We start from the raw sequence: 20,266 nt of genomic DNA on the forward strand, positions 1-20,266 counted from the left end.
ATAGAGTCCAAGCTTTTGTGAACTCCAGCATCTGATGAAATCACAATCTGACAAAGTGTTCTCCAGTTCACAAAAGCTTAGGCTCTACACAGATCTTATTTAGTTAGTCTGTATCAGGGTTGGGTAAAATAAAGCCCACAAGCCAGATCTGGCCTGCCAACTGATTAGATCTGGCCCATGGGTGGGCACCCACCAAGGGAATGGATCTGGCCCACAGGTAGGTGGCAACTCCAGCAGTCACATGGTGCTGAGTGGCTGAGGATGTTTCTGGAATGCCAAGTGCTCTCTCTCTCTCTGGGTTGGGGCTGCTACCAGTTTGGAAGCAGAAGCATGAAACTGCCCACAGCTGTAGCACCCCTGCCAAGTCCAGACTCAAGAGTTTCTGGCCACATCCACCTAAGTCCACTTATTCTGTGTAAAGCATAAATATGAATATACACATTTTTCTTATTGCGCAGCTTATTTATTGCTGGTGTCTACAAAGCATATTCATACTTCATTCACTAGCAAGACACCTAACAACCACTTTATTGGTATGCCCGACAGTCATAGAATCTTCTGAAGTTCACCAATGCCACTGCAAAGAGAGAGAAAATGATCTGAATCAAGAGACTTAGGACATAGGAATAAGATCCAAATTCTGACTGTACTGTAGAGGGAAACCAATTTGCAGAGGAGAAAGCAAAGAGGTGAGAATATGTTTTTGTTTTTAAAAAAATCGGATTACATAAAACCCTATACACAATTTGACTCTTCTTACCTAAAGCCAACAATTGGGCATTCTTTACAGATGTTACATTTGGCCTGGTGTTTTGCTGTTTCTGCAGCTGCCACGCGGTGTAGAACTGGTAGCCATACCATAGACTGTGGTTCCAAATGCATCCAATCTATAAACTGCTTGACGCCAATTTCCGGCTTATTGTGATTCTGATGAAGGAAACCAAAGACAACAGTAAAAACCTCAAAGATGCAGATTTTTTTTTTCTATTTCATTTTAAACCAAAATTTAGCTTCAGCTCAACAAATTAGCTCTGACCTTTTCCAGGTCAAGTCACTGCACAACACATCGAAAAATACGTAATAAAAATGTTCCTCATAAAAGTTCAAACAGGAAAGAACAATTAAGGCAGTCCAGCTGAAAAAAGGAAGGGGAAAAACATTGAGGAGGGGAAAGAATATATCAAAAAATGATGACCCGTAACAAAAATATGTTTAAAACAGAAGCACACCAGAAGTAGGAAGTAGAACATTAGGAGGAAGCAAAATTTCCACATCAGGAAAGGTATACTTGCCTACTAATATAAGGTGGGTCAGTTCAGTGAGAAATCCTCAAGCAAAAGTTATTTAATAAAGCCTGAGGATCCTGGGCATCCTTTCTTTAATAAAGAAAGCCAATGTAGTTATTCTTTTATTAAGATGTTAAATCTAATTTAAAAATTAGATTAAAATAACACTAAAATGAAAATCTGCCACTTAGCAGGCAGCTGATACAAGGAACACAGGGCAGCTAAAAATATCACAGTTGTTCTAAGTGGCAAGCAAACGTGCCACTGCATCCTGAATAGGTTGCAACCAATGGAGGAGCCTTGTTAAAGTGGAATTACATTAATCATATTTCATGTTCATAAGGATGCATGGTGTTGTCCTGATATAAGTGCAGGACAAAGAAGACAGGACCTAAAAATATAACTCTTAATCCATACTGCGTGATCGAAGTGACACCTGAATTCTTTACCAGTAAGCAGAAACATCAAGAAAGAGCTGTAACCTCCACTGAGAGTTTTCGTTTCACACAGCTAAAAATGAACAAGCTCTGACACATCATGCTGCAAGTATGTAAGCATTCTTAGAGAGCACAAACTGAACTTGCAAGGTCCAGCAGAGAAGACAGCTGTAATGTCAGTACAAACTTAACAATGATGCCCTACTCTGTGTTGTAAAGATTACCTTGCCAGGGGGCCTTTATATATATCTGAACAGCTTCAAAGACAAATCAAGGATAGGACAGACCTCTGAGGGACAACACATCAAATCCAGTAGTGAGGCACAAAAACTCTTTTCCATCAGCTGAGTGCCCTCTTCTAGATGCAAACTGAGCCACTTGCAGCCAGGGACAGGCATACTAACAGTATCCCTCATTCATTGAAACTGTGATATAAAAAAGCTTAGAAAACATCCAGTGTTGTTTAATTGACATCTTGAACTCCATCTTAATCTAGAAAATAATTTGTGCCCTTGACTAAAACAGCCTCAACTCCAAAATGAAATCCAAAAAACACAGGGGGAATTCTACCACTTCGACCTTCTGAGAACGGTTTAGCCCTGACAAACCTCTCAAAACTCAGAATTGATAACAAAGGGATAAAACAAACACCTACCACTGGGGGTGGAGGGGCAGTCCTGGAATCTGCTATTCAAACAGGTGAAAGGAGAGATGTTGCTTCTCTTAGGGGAGCTCCCCAATATTCTCTTCCATAGGATTTAATAAAATCACGATACTATTAAATGTCTAACATACCACTTAAGTATCTTAAACCATGGTGACTTTTTAAATCCCTATAAAATTTCTGACATTGCTCAGAGGCAGCCACATTCACAAAAACAATAAACGTAACCAACACAATTATCACCATAGAACAGACACGGCCTTGGGCAACCTTTACAACTTGTGAACTTGGTTGTGTTCCATTCAAATTCTCATTTTTCCATTCTCATTTCTCCAATATTCCCCAAAAAGGCAGACATTCCCTGCAGCCTGATTAACCCCCTGCATGTAGCAAGAAGCTGAACTGCAGGCAACTAGAAAGCCTTGTTCTATGATCTGCCTGTTGCATAAAGACTCCAGACATGTAAATGACTACGTTACAAACACTGTGAAACTGCCAGCTCCCTTGTCAAAAACCTAACACTAAGTAATTTCCTGATGTGCAGGGTCAAAATTACTATCAACAACACTCCCCTGCACTGCTGAGATCAACTTTTGTTGCAACAAGGGAAATCATGTTGTTCTCAGACTATAAGGTTGCCTAGAAAATGTAAATCAGGATAATTAACTACTACAAAAAGTTTTAACAGGGTTGTGGGCTGCCAAGACTGCCATAAATATAAGTTTCAAAATACTTTCAGATACAATCCGAGTCATTGATGTTTTCCTACAGTGTTAAGTGAGTTGTAGAAGCTGCATTTTAACCATAACCTTAGCAGCCTGTTTATCAGAATATGTACATTTCTGATTAAAACTTAACTCAAGAATCACACTTTTAAATATCTGTTCTACTTTTATGTGCACTTTAAAAGGAAAGTTCAGGACTGCCCTGGGCCTTCCAGCTTGGCCACTATGTAGGTAATATCACAGTATATTGGGTGCCTGTAGATGTGCGGGGAGGTTGCTCTGACATGTTGCAATTACAGAGCGTGGGAGCAGACTTGATTAATCAACTGTGTTGGAACGTGCTAGTTAGCATGCTCCAGCAGGCTCCACATCTCATGTATTAGCATCCCTGCACTTCAAAATAGTGGCCGGGGCACTTTAACTGAAGCTCGTTCAATGAGTTTTAGTTAAAGAGCCCCCACTGCCATTTTGAAGCACTGGAATGCTGATACATGAGACACTGCAGGTACTTCAGAGGGGCTCTCAAAGCCGCTCCAATTAAAGCAGCCCCTCCACCCCTAGAGCACGTGTGCAAATGCCCTTTAATGCTATTTACATATATCTAACGAAGAAAGCACAGCTTTTTTTTTGGGTCTAAGTGAAGTAAATAAATAAAAAAAGATCAGGGGAGGGTAAAATCTAAGGCCAAACTTTTAAACCTCCATTGCCTAAATTTAGGGACCAAAGCTCATAATTAAGAGCGCAAATACAAGTGGTAGGATTTTCAAGCTGATAAGAGTGGCTGCAGCTCCCACTGATGACAGACAGCACCCTACATCATATACAAGCAAGAAATCAAACTCTGTGTTATGTAGATCATAAGAGAGAGAGAGAGAGAGAGAGAGAGAGAGAGAGAGATCTGTTTTAGATGATTTATTGATGCAATTTCTGAATGTATAAAAATGTTTTAAAAAGGCAGAAAAATAAACAGATACGCATCAATATAGTGAGAAAGGCCATTGTTGATCTTACCTGTTGAAAGCAGCTACGAACACTGGGCTCAATATTACTGCCACCAAAAGCTGCTACTTCTCCAAGTTGCCGGGGGATCTGGATGGCATCATGAAGGAGGAGGCCAAGCTGCCTCTGGTCACACATTTCTGAAGGCCCTGCCACTTCCTTAAAAAGATCTGTAACAGATAATAGTCAGTGGTTCATATGGAAAAGTCATTTTAGTCTCAGTCTGTCCTCTCTTCTTTTAATTTATTTCTGTTTCCTACTCCAAATGTAATTACTCTGGGTCCTACTGCAGCTTCACCTATGGTGGTTTTACCAGAATGTAGCTGAATTAATGTTAATAGAGTTGTTCCCAACTTACGTTAGTGTAACTGAGAACAGAATTCAACTCAGTAAGTGTAGATTATATTGCTGTTTAACACTTACATTGTTTTCTATATTACCACTGGAAAAATTCAATGCATCTGACATCAACATTTCATTCCATGCTAAAACTGGAGCTATCAGTAGAGTAGTTGAGAGTGGACACACACTTGTATCTGAACTGAGAGAAGAAGAGAAGTGTACATCATAGCTGGTGAATGAAAAAGTTTAAGATGAGAGCACCAGGAAACTGGTCAATCTATTACTTCTTGCATGTGACATTAGTTACACAAAACTTTCCCTTGACATACAGCCCCAACACTGATCCCATTTTTTTTTACTTTCTATCCACCTAAACCACAAGTCAAGATGTTGTGGAGCATCATTGGGATTACTGGAATGGTTGTGAGAAACGAAAAATTCTGCTAAAAGGCCAGGAAAATCATCCTGATGGTATGATTGACTGGGCAGTGGAAACACTGGATAGTACTCCTCCTGAATCATACAAAATCAGGTGACACAAAATCTATGAAATATTTTGTACGAAATAATTTTGCATCTATTATAGGGGATGGATTAGATGTAAACCTGGCAGGACTCTTCTATTTCTCTTGTATACAAGATCTACCCCCCGGACATAACTGCTTTAGCTGGAAGTTTCTGCCTAAACGATAAGCTAGAAAACTGCTAACAAGATGGATATTTAAATTATTATTAAAACTTGAGAGGTAACAGCTGCCAAAAAAAATTGAGCAGTGAACAAATTTAAGAAATATTTTCCCCAGGTGTTTGAATTCAGGTTCAGGAAGTGTACTGTTTTGTATAAGTTCATTTTCCTACAGTGTGTGATTGACTTGTGGACCTAATTGCTACAAGATGTTGTAGAGACCTGTCATTTAAACAAGGTTCAAAAGAGGATTGGACAAACTTAGGCGGGATAGGTGCTGTCGCAGATATTGAACATAATAGGGGGTACAACCTACAAGTCGGAACTTCCCAGGCCTCTAAATGCTGGAAGCTGTAACAGAATGAAGGCAGAGGAAAGATCAGCCTGGAAAGCCCCTCCTTAGCATCTGCTCTCTGTCTCTATGAGATACACGATCTGGCCTGATGGATTTGTGGTCTGACCCAGTTCTTATATTCTTAAATAGGAAAAATAAGAATAAAATAAGAAAGCTTGAATTAAGCAGAAGCTATCATCAGAGCAGTGCTGAAATGATTATCTGGCTCACTTTGGTATTCAAGAACAGTCAAAATTCAAGGCTCAGTAGTAGGTTTACAGATTCACCTACGATAAAGACAGTACTTCTTAAACAGTGATTTTTATTAATGTATCTCTTTTTTGCATTTTGATTTCCAATTTGGAAAATCTGTGACACCTTTTTTTCTTCCACAATCTTTAATTCAATTTGTGATTTCTACAGTTCTGTACTTCCAAATTCAGTCACTAGGACACGTCACAATCTTTTAAACATTGACCGTATGTCTTACAACCTCATTTAATATTTTGCCAGAAACACAACAACCACTGGAAATAAATGTTATTTTCCTCCTAGTTGTGCTTAATGAACCTCTGTCCCCTAGTCTGTGCTTAAATTGAGGTCTTTGATACTTTGTAGTTTGAGAAAATCCATTTATGCAGATTCCTATTCTCTTTACCTCTATTATCAAAAAAGGCTATAGTAGTTTTGTAAGGACAATTAAAAATCCAAATTTAAAGCATTTCCGATGGCAAAGCACAGAGAACCTGTCCACATTTCAAACACTTTTCATTGCTCTCCTTTCTTCCTTTTAAATTATTGTCAACTCCTTCTTCATTGGAAAAAATGCTTTAAAACTGTATAATCTAAGGGAAAGCAGATACAAACTGATTTATTTTATTGAGACCCCCCCACTTATTCATCAAACAAGCACCTTTTATGGGGTGTTTAGCCCTTAGCAAGAGTGAGATAAAATCACTGCCAAGAGCACTAGTGTTGTCTGGACTGTGCTTGTGTTAAAAGCCATATCCCAGGTATTCAGTCCCAGGCAGTTTCTTGAGAACTGCAGTGATTTTTGCAGCAACCTGCTGAGAGTGTTTGTCACAGGAGGAGAGAAACTGATTAATCGTTCACAGAGGATCCCGCAACTCCATAGCATGAGCCTCCTCCAAAATACACTCTGAAGGATGAAAAACACAAAACTAGAAATGCAGAGGAAGCCTTAAGCTAATTTGAAATTTGAGGTCAAGCAGGACTAAGTGCGTGCTTTATTGGAAAAGACTCTGAAAAAAATATCACAGCTGATTGGCACCTAGTATCTCATTCCACCTAAAGGCAACCTTTTTCCCCTCCCAAAAAGAGCCATAAAAATCACAGCTGACCCATATGTGGGGCTGACTATATGCCTAGTAGGAATGATACAGTAGTGCACAGAGCATGCACAGAACACTTAAGGGCTGTAGAGAAGAGGATCCTGCATCGTACTCTTAAGGGTTCCACATAGAGCCACCTGTCGCTGGGTGGTAGAGGAGAGGATGATCCCAGGCTAGCCTGTGTTCTGCAAAGGATCATCTATTTTGGTCTGGCTGCAACAAAGTAAAGGGATGAAACTGCCTGGGAATGCCACAATGGCTAAGTGATGCAGTGCCCAGATATCCATCTGGTCTGCTCCATAAGAGTGGAGGACAGACAAGGGTAGGAGCTCAGAAATTCTAAGAGGTAGGGGACTTTCAAACTCTATCTCCAATGCAAGGATCATGGAGCTTGGAAGTCTGGAGTCCTGAGCTCTGGAGCAAGTCACCCCTAAGAGCCACAGAGCCATGAGGTGAGCAGAAAGGAAGAAAAGCATGCAATTTCAGCAGTGTGGATGCTCACAAAAATTAAAATGGGTTTAAATGTTCATAGATTCATAGATGCTAGGGTTGGAAGGGACCTCACAGGATCATCAAGTCTGACTCCCTACCAGCGGCAGGAAAAAGTGCTGAGATCATATGACCCCAGCCAGGTGCTTGTCCAGTCTCCTCTCGAAGACCCCCAAGGTAGGGGAGAGCACCACCTCCTTTGGAAACCTGTTTCAGATTCTGGCGACCCTAACTGTGAAGTTCTTTCTGATGTCCAACCTAAATCTACTCTCTATCAGGTTGTGGCCATTGTTTCTGGTTATTCCAAGGGGTGCTCTGGTAAACAGTGCATCTCCTATTCCCTGATGCGCCCTCCCCCTCCACCCCCCTGGTGAATTTGTATACTTCCACAGGATCCCCCCTCAGCCTTCTCTTGTGGAGGCTGAAAAGGTCCAGGTCCCTCAGTCTTTCCTCATAAGGCCTTCCCTGCAAGCCTTTAACCATACGAATGATCCTCCTCTAGACCCTCTCAAGGTTGTCCACATCCTTGAATTGTGTCACCCAGAATTGGATGCAGTACTCTAGTTGTGGCCTGACCAGTACAGCATATAGAAAGGGAGCATCACCTCCCTGGACCTGTTCGTGATGCACCTACTAATGCATGACAAAGTGATGTTAGCTCTGCTAATTACATTGTCACATTGATGACTCATATTCATCTTGGAGTTGACAACAACTCCAAGATCTCTTTCTGCTGCTGTGCTGCTGAGAAGGTCATCCACCCACCTACAGGTATGCTGGTGATTCCCTCTCCCTATGTGCAGCACCTTGCGCTTGCCCTTGTTGAACTGCATCCTATTGTTCTCTGGCCACTTCTCTAACCTGTCCAGGTCTGCCTGGATTCAGGTTCTTCCCATCCGTGTGTTTGCTTCACCCCATAGTTTGGTGTCATCTGCACACTGTTGTTGTGGTTTTATTTATTTATTTTTACTGTGGGTTGTATATCATTTGAAAAAAAGCTTTATGATTATGACCCTATTTCTAGCGCTAAACTAAAAATATATCTGAGGTTAAATTTGAAGGTTTAAAAGGTAACAAAATATGTAATTCTTCAAAAACACAAGCTACCTGAATGCACTTTGCTCATGTGTTCAGGAGAGTTTAAATCTGACTGGACCCCTGCACAAAGGTGTAACTATAATCAGTCATTTTCTCACTTCCCAACATCCCTCAATAAATTAGGAAAATGTAGGCTTGGAATTCCCAAAACCAAGGCCATTTGGATCCAGGGTTTTCAATATGCATGTTTTATGAGGTTTGGGTCCAGACCTCCAGTTCAAATCTGTGTTTTGAATAAGGGCCTTTCCTTGTTTCAATCTGTGATCAGCTTCTATTTACATAAAAAAAAAAAATTGTTTCAATGCATATTGACATGGAATTTTAGGCTGAAGACACTATGGTGAGACTTGGGCAAAATTATCTTTGAAACAGAGAATCCCTTTTTTGTTTTACTGTTTTTAGTGAATTTAACTCTTTGGGTTCCTTCCATAGTTATTTAATTCCCTATAAGATTTTATCAGGGTACTAGCAATTCAAGGACTATATTTGTAGTCGTCACCTTATATTAAAGGAAACATATATTTTCCTAAAAATTAACCCTGGAAATGTGTGATTGCAATATAACTGGAAAAATGCAGTGGAGTGGACAGGAGGCAGATTATCACTCTTGCTGAAAGAGTACTACGAATTCAGCATGCTTGTATTTTCAATGTCTTTTCTTTAAAAAAAAGGTTGTGGAGCTATCAAATTAGATAATGTTGTTGAACCCGAGCCATCCAAACAGCTGCCAGGAGCCCAGTGATAAAAACTTCATAATTATAAAAAAATATGGCTTTAATTAGAAATACACATAAAGAAAATATGCATTTAGGACAAATTTAATTTTCAGCATCATTTGTTCATGCTGATTGTGCTAGACATAGGGTTTGCTTCTTTTTTTTAAAAAAGTAAATGAAGTCCTATAATTTCCAATCCTTACGAAGATTAATAAACCATGCAATATTGTCACATACTTCCAAAGAGTCAATTTTCCAAAATGTACATCACTTGAAAACAGAGTTGCTCAACCAAAAATAGATATCCTTCAATTAGTTTGTACCACTATATCACAGAAATTTACACAATTTCTTTGAAACTTGTGATAAAGTCTCCAATGCTATGTAAAAACAGCTAATTTCATATAGGTTTTCCATAAGCCTTGATTCATGTTTTAATTGCCAGTCAGTTTTGTCTCTCACATTTGGGGGAATGAGATTTAGCTTCAGGATTCAAGTTTGATAAATAATTAATAGCAAATTTTTAAGCAAATTTCTTTTTATTTTCATGTTGTGAAATATATGCAAGATAAATGGATTTCTTTCTTGGCTATCCCCAATAGGATTTATCAATTAGAAACAATGTCCTGTGAATATCTGAGTCATTCTTCAAGGGGCTACTCGTCAGACAAGTCATATGATGCTGCTTTTCCTTTAAGGAGGAACATGCAAAAATTCTGATGTGAATAATCACATACAAGTTTAAATGTTGGCTTCTGTGAATATGTATATTCATAACTATTTAATCTGCTGTCCAAAAGCATTTGTTCCACTAAAAATAAATAGTTAAAAAGCAGGCCTTTTCTGTGCTGTTTTATAGTTCAGTATAAATAACAGATGATAAAAAATAGGGTATTTTCTTTATTCTGAGTGTCTAAAAATTAGGTTGGGTAATACAGTTATTAAAGACAGTAATATATCTTAACACAATCATTACCAGTCCCTTTTTTCAGTTTATATTTGTAGTCTTCAGTTCTAAAAATAGTGAAGTATGTTTTTAAGACTACATCTCCTCAGTAAAAAAGCACATACCTAGCTTTGAATATCTGCCTATGTTTTCCTGATCAGAGAGATTTTCATGAATTAAAATTTCAAATCCTATGACTTATTTTCCAAAATTAATTGGGTTTAAAATAAAGCTTCTTCCTTGAGTCACAAGTTTTGTGTAATAACTTTGTAGTGGGTTTCCATCCCACCTTAAACTGAATGAGTGGCAGGGTGGACCAACTGGGCCATGATCAGGACTACACTGGGCAGCCCATTCAATTCTGATCCTGTTAATAATCAGCTGACACACCACAATTAGCTATTTTCACTTGGCCTTGTTTTTGTGTCATTTTTCCTTCTGAAGAATTCATTTATTGTTCTTTTATTTACATGCTTAAAGTACATATAAGCATGGGTTCTGTCATTAATTATGATAAAAGAATTGTGTCACCAAAACTTGTTAAGCAGCCTTCCACCCGAACTAATTGCCCACCCCTGCCTTAAGGCTAAAACATTATTGACTGTCTCTCACCTGCACAGCTGTGATTTGCCACTAGAGGGCTGGTGAGCAGGAGCAGGACTAGAAACTACAGCTGTGAGTTGCCATTACCCAAATGAGGAGCCAGGACAGGAGTCTCTCCCTGCTCTAGGTAAGGGTTGTGTGAGAAATGGTTTGGAAGAGGGGCGGGAACATGAAGCTGGGAGGCAGAGACTTAATGAGATTGGTGGGTAATGAAATGGCAGTGATGGAAAGGGAGAGTGGGTGAAATGAAGGAAATGAGCCACTTAAGGATATAATAAGATGCTTAAAAAAAAGAATTTACAAATAAATTAAAGCAGGTCCCATGTTTTAATAAACTGGGATGTGGGGGTGCTGGCTGTGCTTCCCAGAGTGACTGGGATTTAGGAATAGTGAAGGAAGCTTCTTTTGTGGGGACCTACTGAGCCTGCCCTGGGAATGAAGCCACAGCTCATGGGGACACAACTTGGCCCCTAATGTGTTCCCTCCTCCCCACCACACCCCACCCCCAACCTTCTTTCTGGACTTGTCTGTGCCCTGCAACCTGGCTAGCTGATATGTGCTCTACAGTCATAGTTTCATAGTTGTTAGGGTCAGAAGGGACCTCAATAGCTCATTGAGTCCGACCCCCTGCCCTGGGCAGGAAAGAGTGCTGGGGTCATATGACCCCAGCCAGGTGCTTGTCCAGTCTCCTCTTGAATACCTCCAAGGTAGGGGATAGCATCACCTCCCTTGGAAGCCCATTCCAGATTCTGGCAACCCTTACCATAAAGAAGTTCTTCCTGATGTCCAACCTAAATCTGCTCTCTGTCAGTTTGTGGCTGTTGTTCCTGGTTATTCCAAGGAGTGCCTTGGTAAACAGAGCATCTCCAATTTCTTGCTGCTCCCCCCCCATGAATTTGTAAACAGCCACAAGATCCCGACTATTCTCTTCTGAAGGCTGAAGAGATCCAGGTCCCTCAGTCTCTTCTCGTAGGCTTTACCTGAAGGCTCCTAACCATAAGAGTGGCCCTCCTCTGGACCTTCTCAAGGTTATCCACATCCCTCTTGAAGTGTGGCACCCAAAACAATCTGTTTGCATGAGACTGCATCTCTAGGGGTGGAAGGTCAAACCCTTGGAGGTGGGAGAAGTTGATTTGGTGCCAGAATGGCCCCCTGGGAAGTACAGTTCAGGGGGTGGAAAGTTAGTCTACAGCTAAGAGTGGGGGAGGGGGACAAAGCTTCCTGGGATGCTGCAGGACTTCAACTTGGATGGCTCACCTGTGGGGAGGGGTCACACATTAATGCAACTCGAGCTGGGTAACACGGATCAGAGATAAACATGTCCTAGAGTGGCATAACTTTAAGCTGCCTAAAGTGTGCTTAAAACTAGTTTTAGGTGGTAATGTGTGGACAGTCCAGGGGCTAAGAGATCCAAGAGCTGCCTAAAATTAATGCATAGCAAGGCTCTAAATTAGCCAAGTCAGAACCTGACTCACTGAAAGAAAAGTAGCTAGGAAAAAAGAGATATTTACAATAAAGGGCAGAGTAACAATATAAGTAGCAGGCCAAGAAACTATTTCAATACTTAAGGGTGGAATGTAGCAAAACCACTCCAAATTTTAATGCTACTTAATCCAGGTTTAAATTGGAGAATTTGGCTACAAATGAGCTTGTTCACACACAACAATTAGAACCTAACAATTGCTGACCTTTTGAAAGGCTCCCTTTCTGAAAGGTTCCCAGTGTACATGTGTCCACACCTTCAGTCACTTTACTTCAATCCTGAATTTATAATTGTCCTGGCGAAAAAGTCTTTTGAGACAAAGTAACCAACCTAAGGCTATAAGTACTTTACACATAATTCCTCAAAGAAAAGTTCAACTGTTAACTTGATAATGCAAATTTGTATTTATGGTGAATAGCAACTTCTGTTTTATTATTAGAAATAACTGATACATTTTATCTTGATTCACTCAATTTACTATTCAGTTTAAACATCTATATTTAGTACCCCCAGGAATGCTTAACTAATAAGGTTTAGTTTACACTGCTGAAGACAATTCTGAATGGAAAAAAAACAATAATTAGAAGATTTTTTCTGATCTTAGTTGACTTAATGGCACCTGGTTCCTAGGAGCTGAAACAATGCTTTTCATTTTGCATAAATACCAAAACCCCTCCTGAATTCTGATGGTTTCAAAAGTACCCAAAAGCCCTTTTCTAATTCATCTGAACTATAAAGTTGGGAATAGAAAATAAAATACAAAGCATGCTTGGGATAGACTCTGACTATACAAGAGCAAATGCTAAAAGATAAATTAGGGCACATGATTTTTGCTACTATAGCGCATACTGTAAGTTTGAGAATCAAATGTGCTGTGAAGGAAACCACAAAACATATTACTATAGATCTTTACTGTTTTCTTTGAAAGGTATGTTATACTCCATGCATATTTTCTTTTGCTACGTGAAATCTGTCAGAGGACTAATCCCATGAAAACTGATTTCAAGACTCCTAAATACTGTATTACTGGCCATCCCCTAGGATATACTGATGTCTGTTCTATCCCTGAATTCGTCATGCAGCAGCCTTTCCTTTTTTTCCCCTGAAACTATTTCCAATATCTGTGAGATTATCTAAATCAGCAGTGCTCAACCTTTTTCTTATTTTTTTTTTTAAATACTCTGTCCAAACCTTAAAATCAGAAATGGGCTGAGGGCCAGGAGAAGGGGGAGGGGGGTTTGGTTACACCCACTTCGGCTTTGTGGCACATGTGCAGTGAACTCTCCAAGCTCACCAGCACATCAGAGAGGGCTCTGGCTCCAGAATCCAGAAACTGAATGCTAATGCCATTTGCCTCTTCCTCCCCTCCACCACCCTCCTATCGCTGAAATCTGTGGCAAGAGAAAAGAAGGAATTAGCCTTTCACATTGGCTCTGCAGCCTGCATCCAACCCCAGGTTGAGCACCACTTACTTAAATCATCATAGGCAGATCTAGGATTTTGGAAGGGGGAGTGTAGACAGTGGCACGTTATCCAACAGAACACATTTTTCTCCAGTTAAAAAGAAATTAGACACTTTACTAACATGCTAGGGGGCTAGCTATATATTATTCAGCTTAAGATGAAACCAAAACCAAGCAACTATTGGAATATGCATTAAGTTGCTAGACAATATACTAAGTTTAAAAAAACAAAACAATAAACTAGTCAAAAATAGTCAAAATAGTCCAACAATGTCATTAGTCCTGTAGTCACTAATGCCACTTCACCATTTATTGGTGACTTATTGGTAACTACTTACGGTAGTCACTTCACCACTTATTCAGATTCACAAAACAAAAGCTAACCTTGAGTATCTTGACAGTGTTTCTAATATTTCAGCAAGTCATTTCTACACCTGAGTTAGTATTACTACACCTGAGTTAAGGTTTTTAGCTAAAGCTAAATACAGTTTGAAGGGCTGGGAAATAAAAGATAGGCATTACCAGGAATGGCTAACAGACAGCAAAACTGCAGAAGAAAGGATAGTTTGAATAGTGGAGAACAAGATCATCAAAAAGATAGAGGGTCATTAACACCTGTGGAGTGGAAAGAGATTAGCAAGAATCAGGGAGATGATAATGAGCCATGAAGTCAACTGACTCTCTCAAAACTGCCTGAATAGAAATGCAGCTCCCTCTCCTTGGCAGTTAGTTTTAAAGTTTGGGTAAGGCAGGAGTCAAAGGGCAGCACCGGTTCTGCAGTACTGCATCATCTCTGTATGGCTTCTTGCCTTTTTGTCATGTATTTGGAACGGTTTTAGCCAAACATGTGCACCCATTCCAATTACCTATTACTTATTTGTTTTTCCATAAACTAAAAATATTAATATTGTACTGTTTTCTTAAACAAGCATTGGATTGTTCTAAAATATTTAAACCAAGGCATTTTCTCTAGTCTTCACTATTGGAAGCAGTGTAACTATTATATATATATATTATACACACACACACACACACACACACACACACACACAGAGTGTAACTGTATATTATAACTGCATTATCATTATCTTGACAGGCAAGGCCATTTCTGATACCTTTAACTGGACAAATTCTATAGCTGGGAGAGCTGATAGACAAGCTTTTGAGTATCAGGTGCCCTCCTAAGAGGGCCAGGTCAGGGCAGGTAAGTGACCTAGGGAAGGACGCCTGATACCTTAAACCTTGTCCAGGAGCTCTCCTAACTACAAAGTTGGTCCAATGAAAGGTCACAAAAAAGCCCTGCCTCCTGACATTTCCTGAACCACCATGGCTACAACACTCCAACACTACTACTGTCATTATCATGAAAACTTATCAACAATGGCATAAAATCTACTGCTCACACTTTACCACTACAGTTGATGACAGAGAAAATACTAATGACATTTTAAACTGTCATCCAAAGGTCCCGTTGTAAGCAAGAGAAAAAAATGATTATATTATTTCTATAATTGTTAAATCATGATTAAACATGAGTTTTAATTATAGAAAGCACAAATTTTATTAAACAAATTCTTACATCTGTACTTCTCTTCCAGAAGGCCCTTCGAAAGAGACATCAACCCAATCTTCAGGGACTGCACTCTTATTTTTCCTGTCCGACCACTGAAATTACATAAATGATTTAGAGACATTAAATGCACTTTAATATTACGGCAATGATTCATTCAAATGCAAAAGTGCTTATTAAATGTCAACTTAAAAAACAAAACGAAAACACAGGCCTTTAAAGCTGCAAATAACACTAATGGTTCTACCAGATGTTCAATTAAAGGTGCCATGGGATCTGATCTATGATCCCAACAATCATGCCTCTTTTACCAAGTTACAATGGGCTCCTCCTTTTGCACTGGCAAGTAGCAAGCCAGTCAGCTGGAGTTAAGGGCTCTGATATACTCTTGGGCCTGGGAGCTCTGATCAACTGATTGCCACTCCCAGTGAGGCTGGGAGTAGCAGACAGCTGAATTACACTGCTAGGCTTGTAGGTACATCGGAGTCAAGGGCTGCAGTGTGCCTCTGAGGCTGGGAGCCCCAAGTAGCTGACAGACCTAGCCACCTATTCAATTTAAGATGCAATGGGAACCAGCCACAAAGGTGCTACACATATTTTGTGCGATAACTCTGTGGCTTATTCCTTGTTTAATTACACAATTAAGTGCATGAGTATGTGGCTGGATTACTACTTAAAATGCGATTAATCGGTTACTCATGACTAAGAATTAACCTTTATGAATACTCTTAAAACTTAGGTAACATGTCTCAACATTTTGCATTACCCCCCAAAAGTACTGAAATTCAGCACTGTGAAATCCTAGTGTAATTTAATAATGCAATCTATACATCAAAATGTATACATAAGCACACAGCAGGAAAGCACATTGCCCAGCATGAGACATGGAGTACAAAATAAAGCTGAGTTCTCATACTGTACAGATTCATTTGCTTGCTTGCCCACTGTGTTTCTTCCCTCCATTTAAAGCAGTAGAATGTATAGGCACACCAGGACATAAACATCTCAGCATACATGATAATTAGGAAATGTGGAGTCATTCTCTTTTCTAAGCAATGTGACTTCAGGCTCATGCTGTCTGACATTTAAAACAAGATTAAGGATACCAAATGGACTCCAAAGGATGCAATTTAAATGTGTAAGACAAAACCTGTTCACAACTGGTGTTAATGTGATAAAACCCAGGAGAAAAGGACAGTTACCCAGGACAGTTCAAAATTTCTTTACAAAAACTGTTGGTTTCTGCTTTTAGTAATGACCCTTCCCAAGGCTGAAAGACTGCTGTTTGGCTTTCGGTTAAACACATGGGGTATGAGAGAAGTTATCAAAGTGTGTGTGGCTATACTTAAAAACTGTGTCAAAGGAACATTATTAAAATCACAAAGTCAAGAACGCTAAAGTTATGAAATGCCAGAAATAACACTGGCCAAGCAATCTTAGTTCAGCTCCTTTGTGTCACATATCATACAGTCTTTAATTACAAAATCACCTATTTTTTCCTCAAAGAACCTCTGTCTCATTCACTATATTTAACATTTCTGCGATTCTTCTTTTTTCAACATTTGGTCCAAGGCTTTATTTAACATACAATTACTGCACTGAATCTAGTAGCATAGCAGGCAACCATTAATCCTTTTGGATCATGGTGTGTGTGTGAGAGAGGTCTAACTCAGACCTTCAACGTGTATGCCTCGGCAGGAGGATGGAGGAATGGAGGCTACCCAGACCTTCCATCTCACCTTTGGACCACTGAGACATAACCCAAAGGCCAGACATGTGGTGCCTCAATGGTTGTAGTTACGTGTGCATCCAGGAATTTAACCCAGGTCTTCTGCATAGCAGGCAACGATTATACCACTGAACCAAAACAGTGAGCTGCTGCACTGAATACAAAATTACTAATTTCCTCCTAGACATTTTTATGCTGTTTTCACCATAGTATCTAAATATTTCACAAAGATTAATGAATTGTCTTCAAAATCACCACCTTGTTTTGTGCAATAAGTAGCATTGTCATCTCCATTTTACAGGAGTAAAGAGCTTCAGAGAAATTAATACAATTATAGAGAGTGGCCACAGATGTGCAGTGCCTAGCTTGAAGCAGCCGCAGTCTGACTTCAAGGGTAATCTTCTTATAAAAGTTTATATGATTTTATAAACTTTACTTTTACTTCACGTATAATTCTTCAAATGATTTTATAATACTTTACATGATTTCTGTCAAATGGAAATACAACCATAATTCTAGCATTTCCCAATTCTCAAGTATTTAATTTTCCATCTCAGTAAAAATCTTTTAACGGAGATCATTACACTAAAAAAATGGCTTTAAAAAATAAACTGAAAACACAGAAATTACATTGTGTGTCATCAGACCCACCTGAGTCACCAGCAGCTGGACAAATCTGGATCTACCACACAGTCCTTTGCTATTTGAGCTAAGCAAGTAACGGATCACAACACTAGGTCAGCTGACCAGCACTAGAGGCAAGTAAGACACTAGGCTAGCAGAGTTTACTAGTATTTGCTGACAATAGAGGAAGGGTGAGATCTGGAAGACTCAGGTTCCATTCCAGCCTCTGGACGAGACTGCCCACCTCCAACACCCCTCTATGCTTCCTCATGCAACCCTCTCTCTCTCAAACCTGCACAGCTCTTTTCTCATCCCTTAGACCAGTGGTACTAAGCCTCTGACCCATGGGTCTCATTTGGTCAGTGGAAGCATGTCATCTAGCCCATGCAGCTCCCCGTGGGTTCAGAAGTTTGGCAGCAGAACGGTAGCAGCATTAATTGCTCCCAGAGCCAAGGCAATTCATGTTGCCACTGCACCTATGCCACCCAATTTCTTGACCCATGGGGAGCCCCATGGTCCAGATGACAGCCTTGTGAGCCAGAGCAAAGTGCTCTGCACCAGATTGTGTGAGAAGAATCCCCCCTTCCTCCACAACCATCACTGATCTTTCCTGGGACTCTTCATGAAAATTTTAGCATTTCCTCTACCCCCTATCTCCTGTCCCTTTTCTTTTTCCCAGCCAGAGCTAGTCCTATTCCCCATAACCTGGCTCCTCATCAAATCCCCTTCCTTCTTCTCTCCATGCAATTCATTTTCAGTTCCACTGTCCTTGCCCAATCAGGACTAGACTCCCCCTGAGCTTTTCATCTATTTTCTGCCCCTTTTCCCCAACCCCCAGAGCCAAAAAACAAGAGAAAGTGAAAGCTAGCATTTTCCAAGGGGTGCCCTGAGTCTAAAAAGGGTGAAAACCACTCTGCTGGAAGCTGCTTTGGAGCAAAGTTGACTGTCGTCAGTCGAAGAAAAGCAAAAAGCTTGCCAGCATGCCAACTGGATGGCACTGACATGTGACCTACCAGAGTGGAAACTCTGCTACTCTTCAGGTTGAGAGCCCCTTCTCATTTAAAGTACCTTTCTAAGTGCTTAAACATCTACATGCCTCTCTGGATACATCTGAGCATTTTTCTGAAATCCTAGTCATGTGAAATGGGATATAGAAGACCCTGCCCCTGCAGGTGCATGAGTGGGGTGGGGTAGGGAAGGGAGATGTGTCACTTCCTGCTCTTCCAAATGGACTGGAATTTGAGAAGCCTTGTCCTACAGGGGCGGTGAGCCTCTTGTTCTACTGGCCTGCACTCTCTTTTGAGGGATACAGGATCTGTGGAGAGCTGGGCACCACTGCATCCCAAGTGCAAACCTACAGAGTAAATGATCACTCACTCAAGTTACATTTCTCTCTCTGTTAAAAAGAAAAGAAAAGAAAACAAACAGATGAACCTGAGAAATTTGCTGCTGCAGACTTAAAAGCGGAGGTATTTTACATCATTCCACATGTTAAGTTAAGCAAAACTCAAAACTTCTGAAAACCATGCACCTCACCTCTGTAACCTTAACTCTGCCCTCTGGAAGTGATACCCAAATACACCCATAACACATACTAAGACTCTTCCTTTGACTTGCCATAAACAGTCTATCTATATCTGCTCTGCATTTAAACATATATCCCACTCCACAACCCCCTTGTCTTTTCCACATAACGCTTTCAAACACTATACTTTCACTTAGCCAACATTAAATTGACAGAGCAGATTCATCTAGCTGCAAACAATCCTGAATGGCAAGATGAACCCTGCTATTGACAACATCTGCACAATTCAGGGCTGGACACTGAATCAGTCTATCAAGGTATATCTGTTCTCCTTTTCTTTGATCAAGCTCGCAGAGGTCAATCAAAGGGGGTCACTTCCTCTCTACCAACAACTTTCCCAGAGTGCTTCATACAAGAATCACAGCTCTTCCAAACTGGTCCAACTAATCCCTCCACTAGTCAAACATACAGCTATACCTAATACAGTAAGTACTGCTGAAGAACTTTCAGGTAATTCCTCTTGGGAATGACTTGCTGTCAGAGGGAAACAACATTAAGGTTGCCTGCATGTGCAGGCAACGTTAACTCTTCAAATCCTGGCTTTCAGAGGGTAGGCTGAACTGGATGTGACATTTTGGGAATGAACAAAAGATACCAGGCCATCTTAAAGCTGCATTATCCTATTTTTTTTTTGCCACTGACTGGTTGTAAATATAAAATCTTGGGAAAAAAAATCCCTGTCAGTTTTACTCCTACAAACCCATAACTGTTCAGAAGAAGACTAAACCACAAGTGACTAATAATGAGGAGCCATGAGGAAGAGAGCTTGGTGTATTATGGAGAAGTTTGGGCATACAACGTTGCCTAGTATACACATAATGGACAACTGGACCTACAGAACAGAAGTCAAAAAGAGCACACATTTCTACACATACACATAGAGAAAAGATTCCCATTGTCACAAAAGCAAGAATACTGGAAAAGGTTAAATGTCTTTCCTGAATACAACAATCTCCTATAGAAGAGAAAGGTCAACAGAAAACCCTTAAACCTTTAGTGTGGATGTTATGGCTGCGTCCACACAAGGCACCTCAAAACACACCCCATGCACGTGATTTGGTTCTCTGCATTGCATATTTGCAGCACAGAGCCAAATTTAGATACTGGGAAATTCCAGTACAAAAAAAAAAAAAAAA

At 40.1% G+C, this 20,266-nt stretch overlaps 1 protein-coding gene across 6 annotated transcripts in view; it reads right to left on the minus strand.

Annotated features, from left to right (window-relative positions):
* The window catches only part of UTRN (utrophin), a 692,661-nt gene that overhangs the window by 73,537 nt on the left and 598,858 nt on the right, over positions 1 to 20,266 (minus strand). For all 6 annotated transcript variants that reach the window (XM_019526790.1, XM_019526791.1, XM_019526792.1 and 3 more), the window contains 3 exons: positions 15,202 to 15,287; positions 4,124 to 4,281; positions 761 to 927 (listed from right to left, as the gene is read on the minus strand). In XM_019526790.1, the coding sequence (XP_019382335.1) occupies positions 761 to 927; positions 4,124 to 4,281; positions 15,202 to 15,287 (411 nt within the window). The remainder of the gene's footprint in view (positions 1 to 760; positions 928 to 4,123; positions 4,282 to 15,201; positions 15,288 to 20,266) is intronic.

This window comes from Gavialis gangeticus, unplaced genomic scaffold (genome assembly GCF_001723915.1).
Source record: "Gavialis gangeticus isolate Ggan-Ray unplaced genomic scaffold, GavGan_comp1, whole genome shotgun sequence".
In the NCBI taxonomy this organism is placed as follows: domain Eukaryota; kingdom Metazoa; phylum Chordata; order Crocodylia; family Gavialidae; genus Gavialis; species Gavialis gangeticus.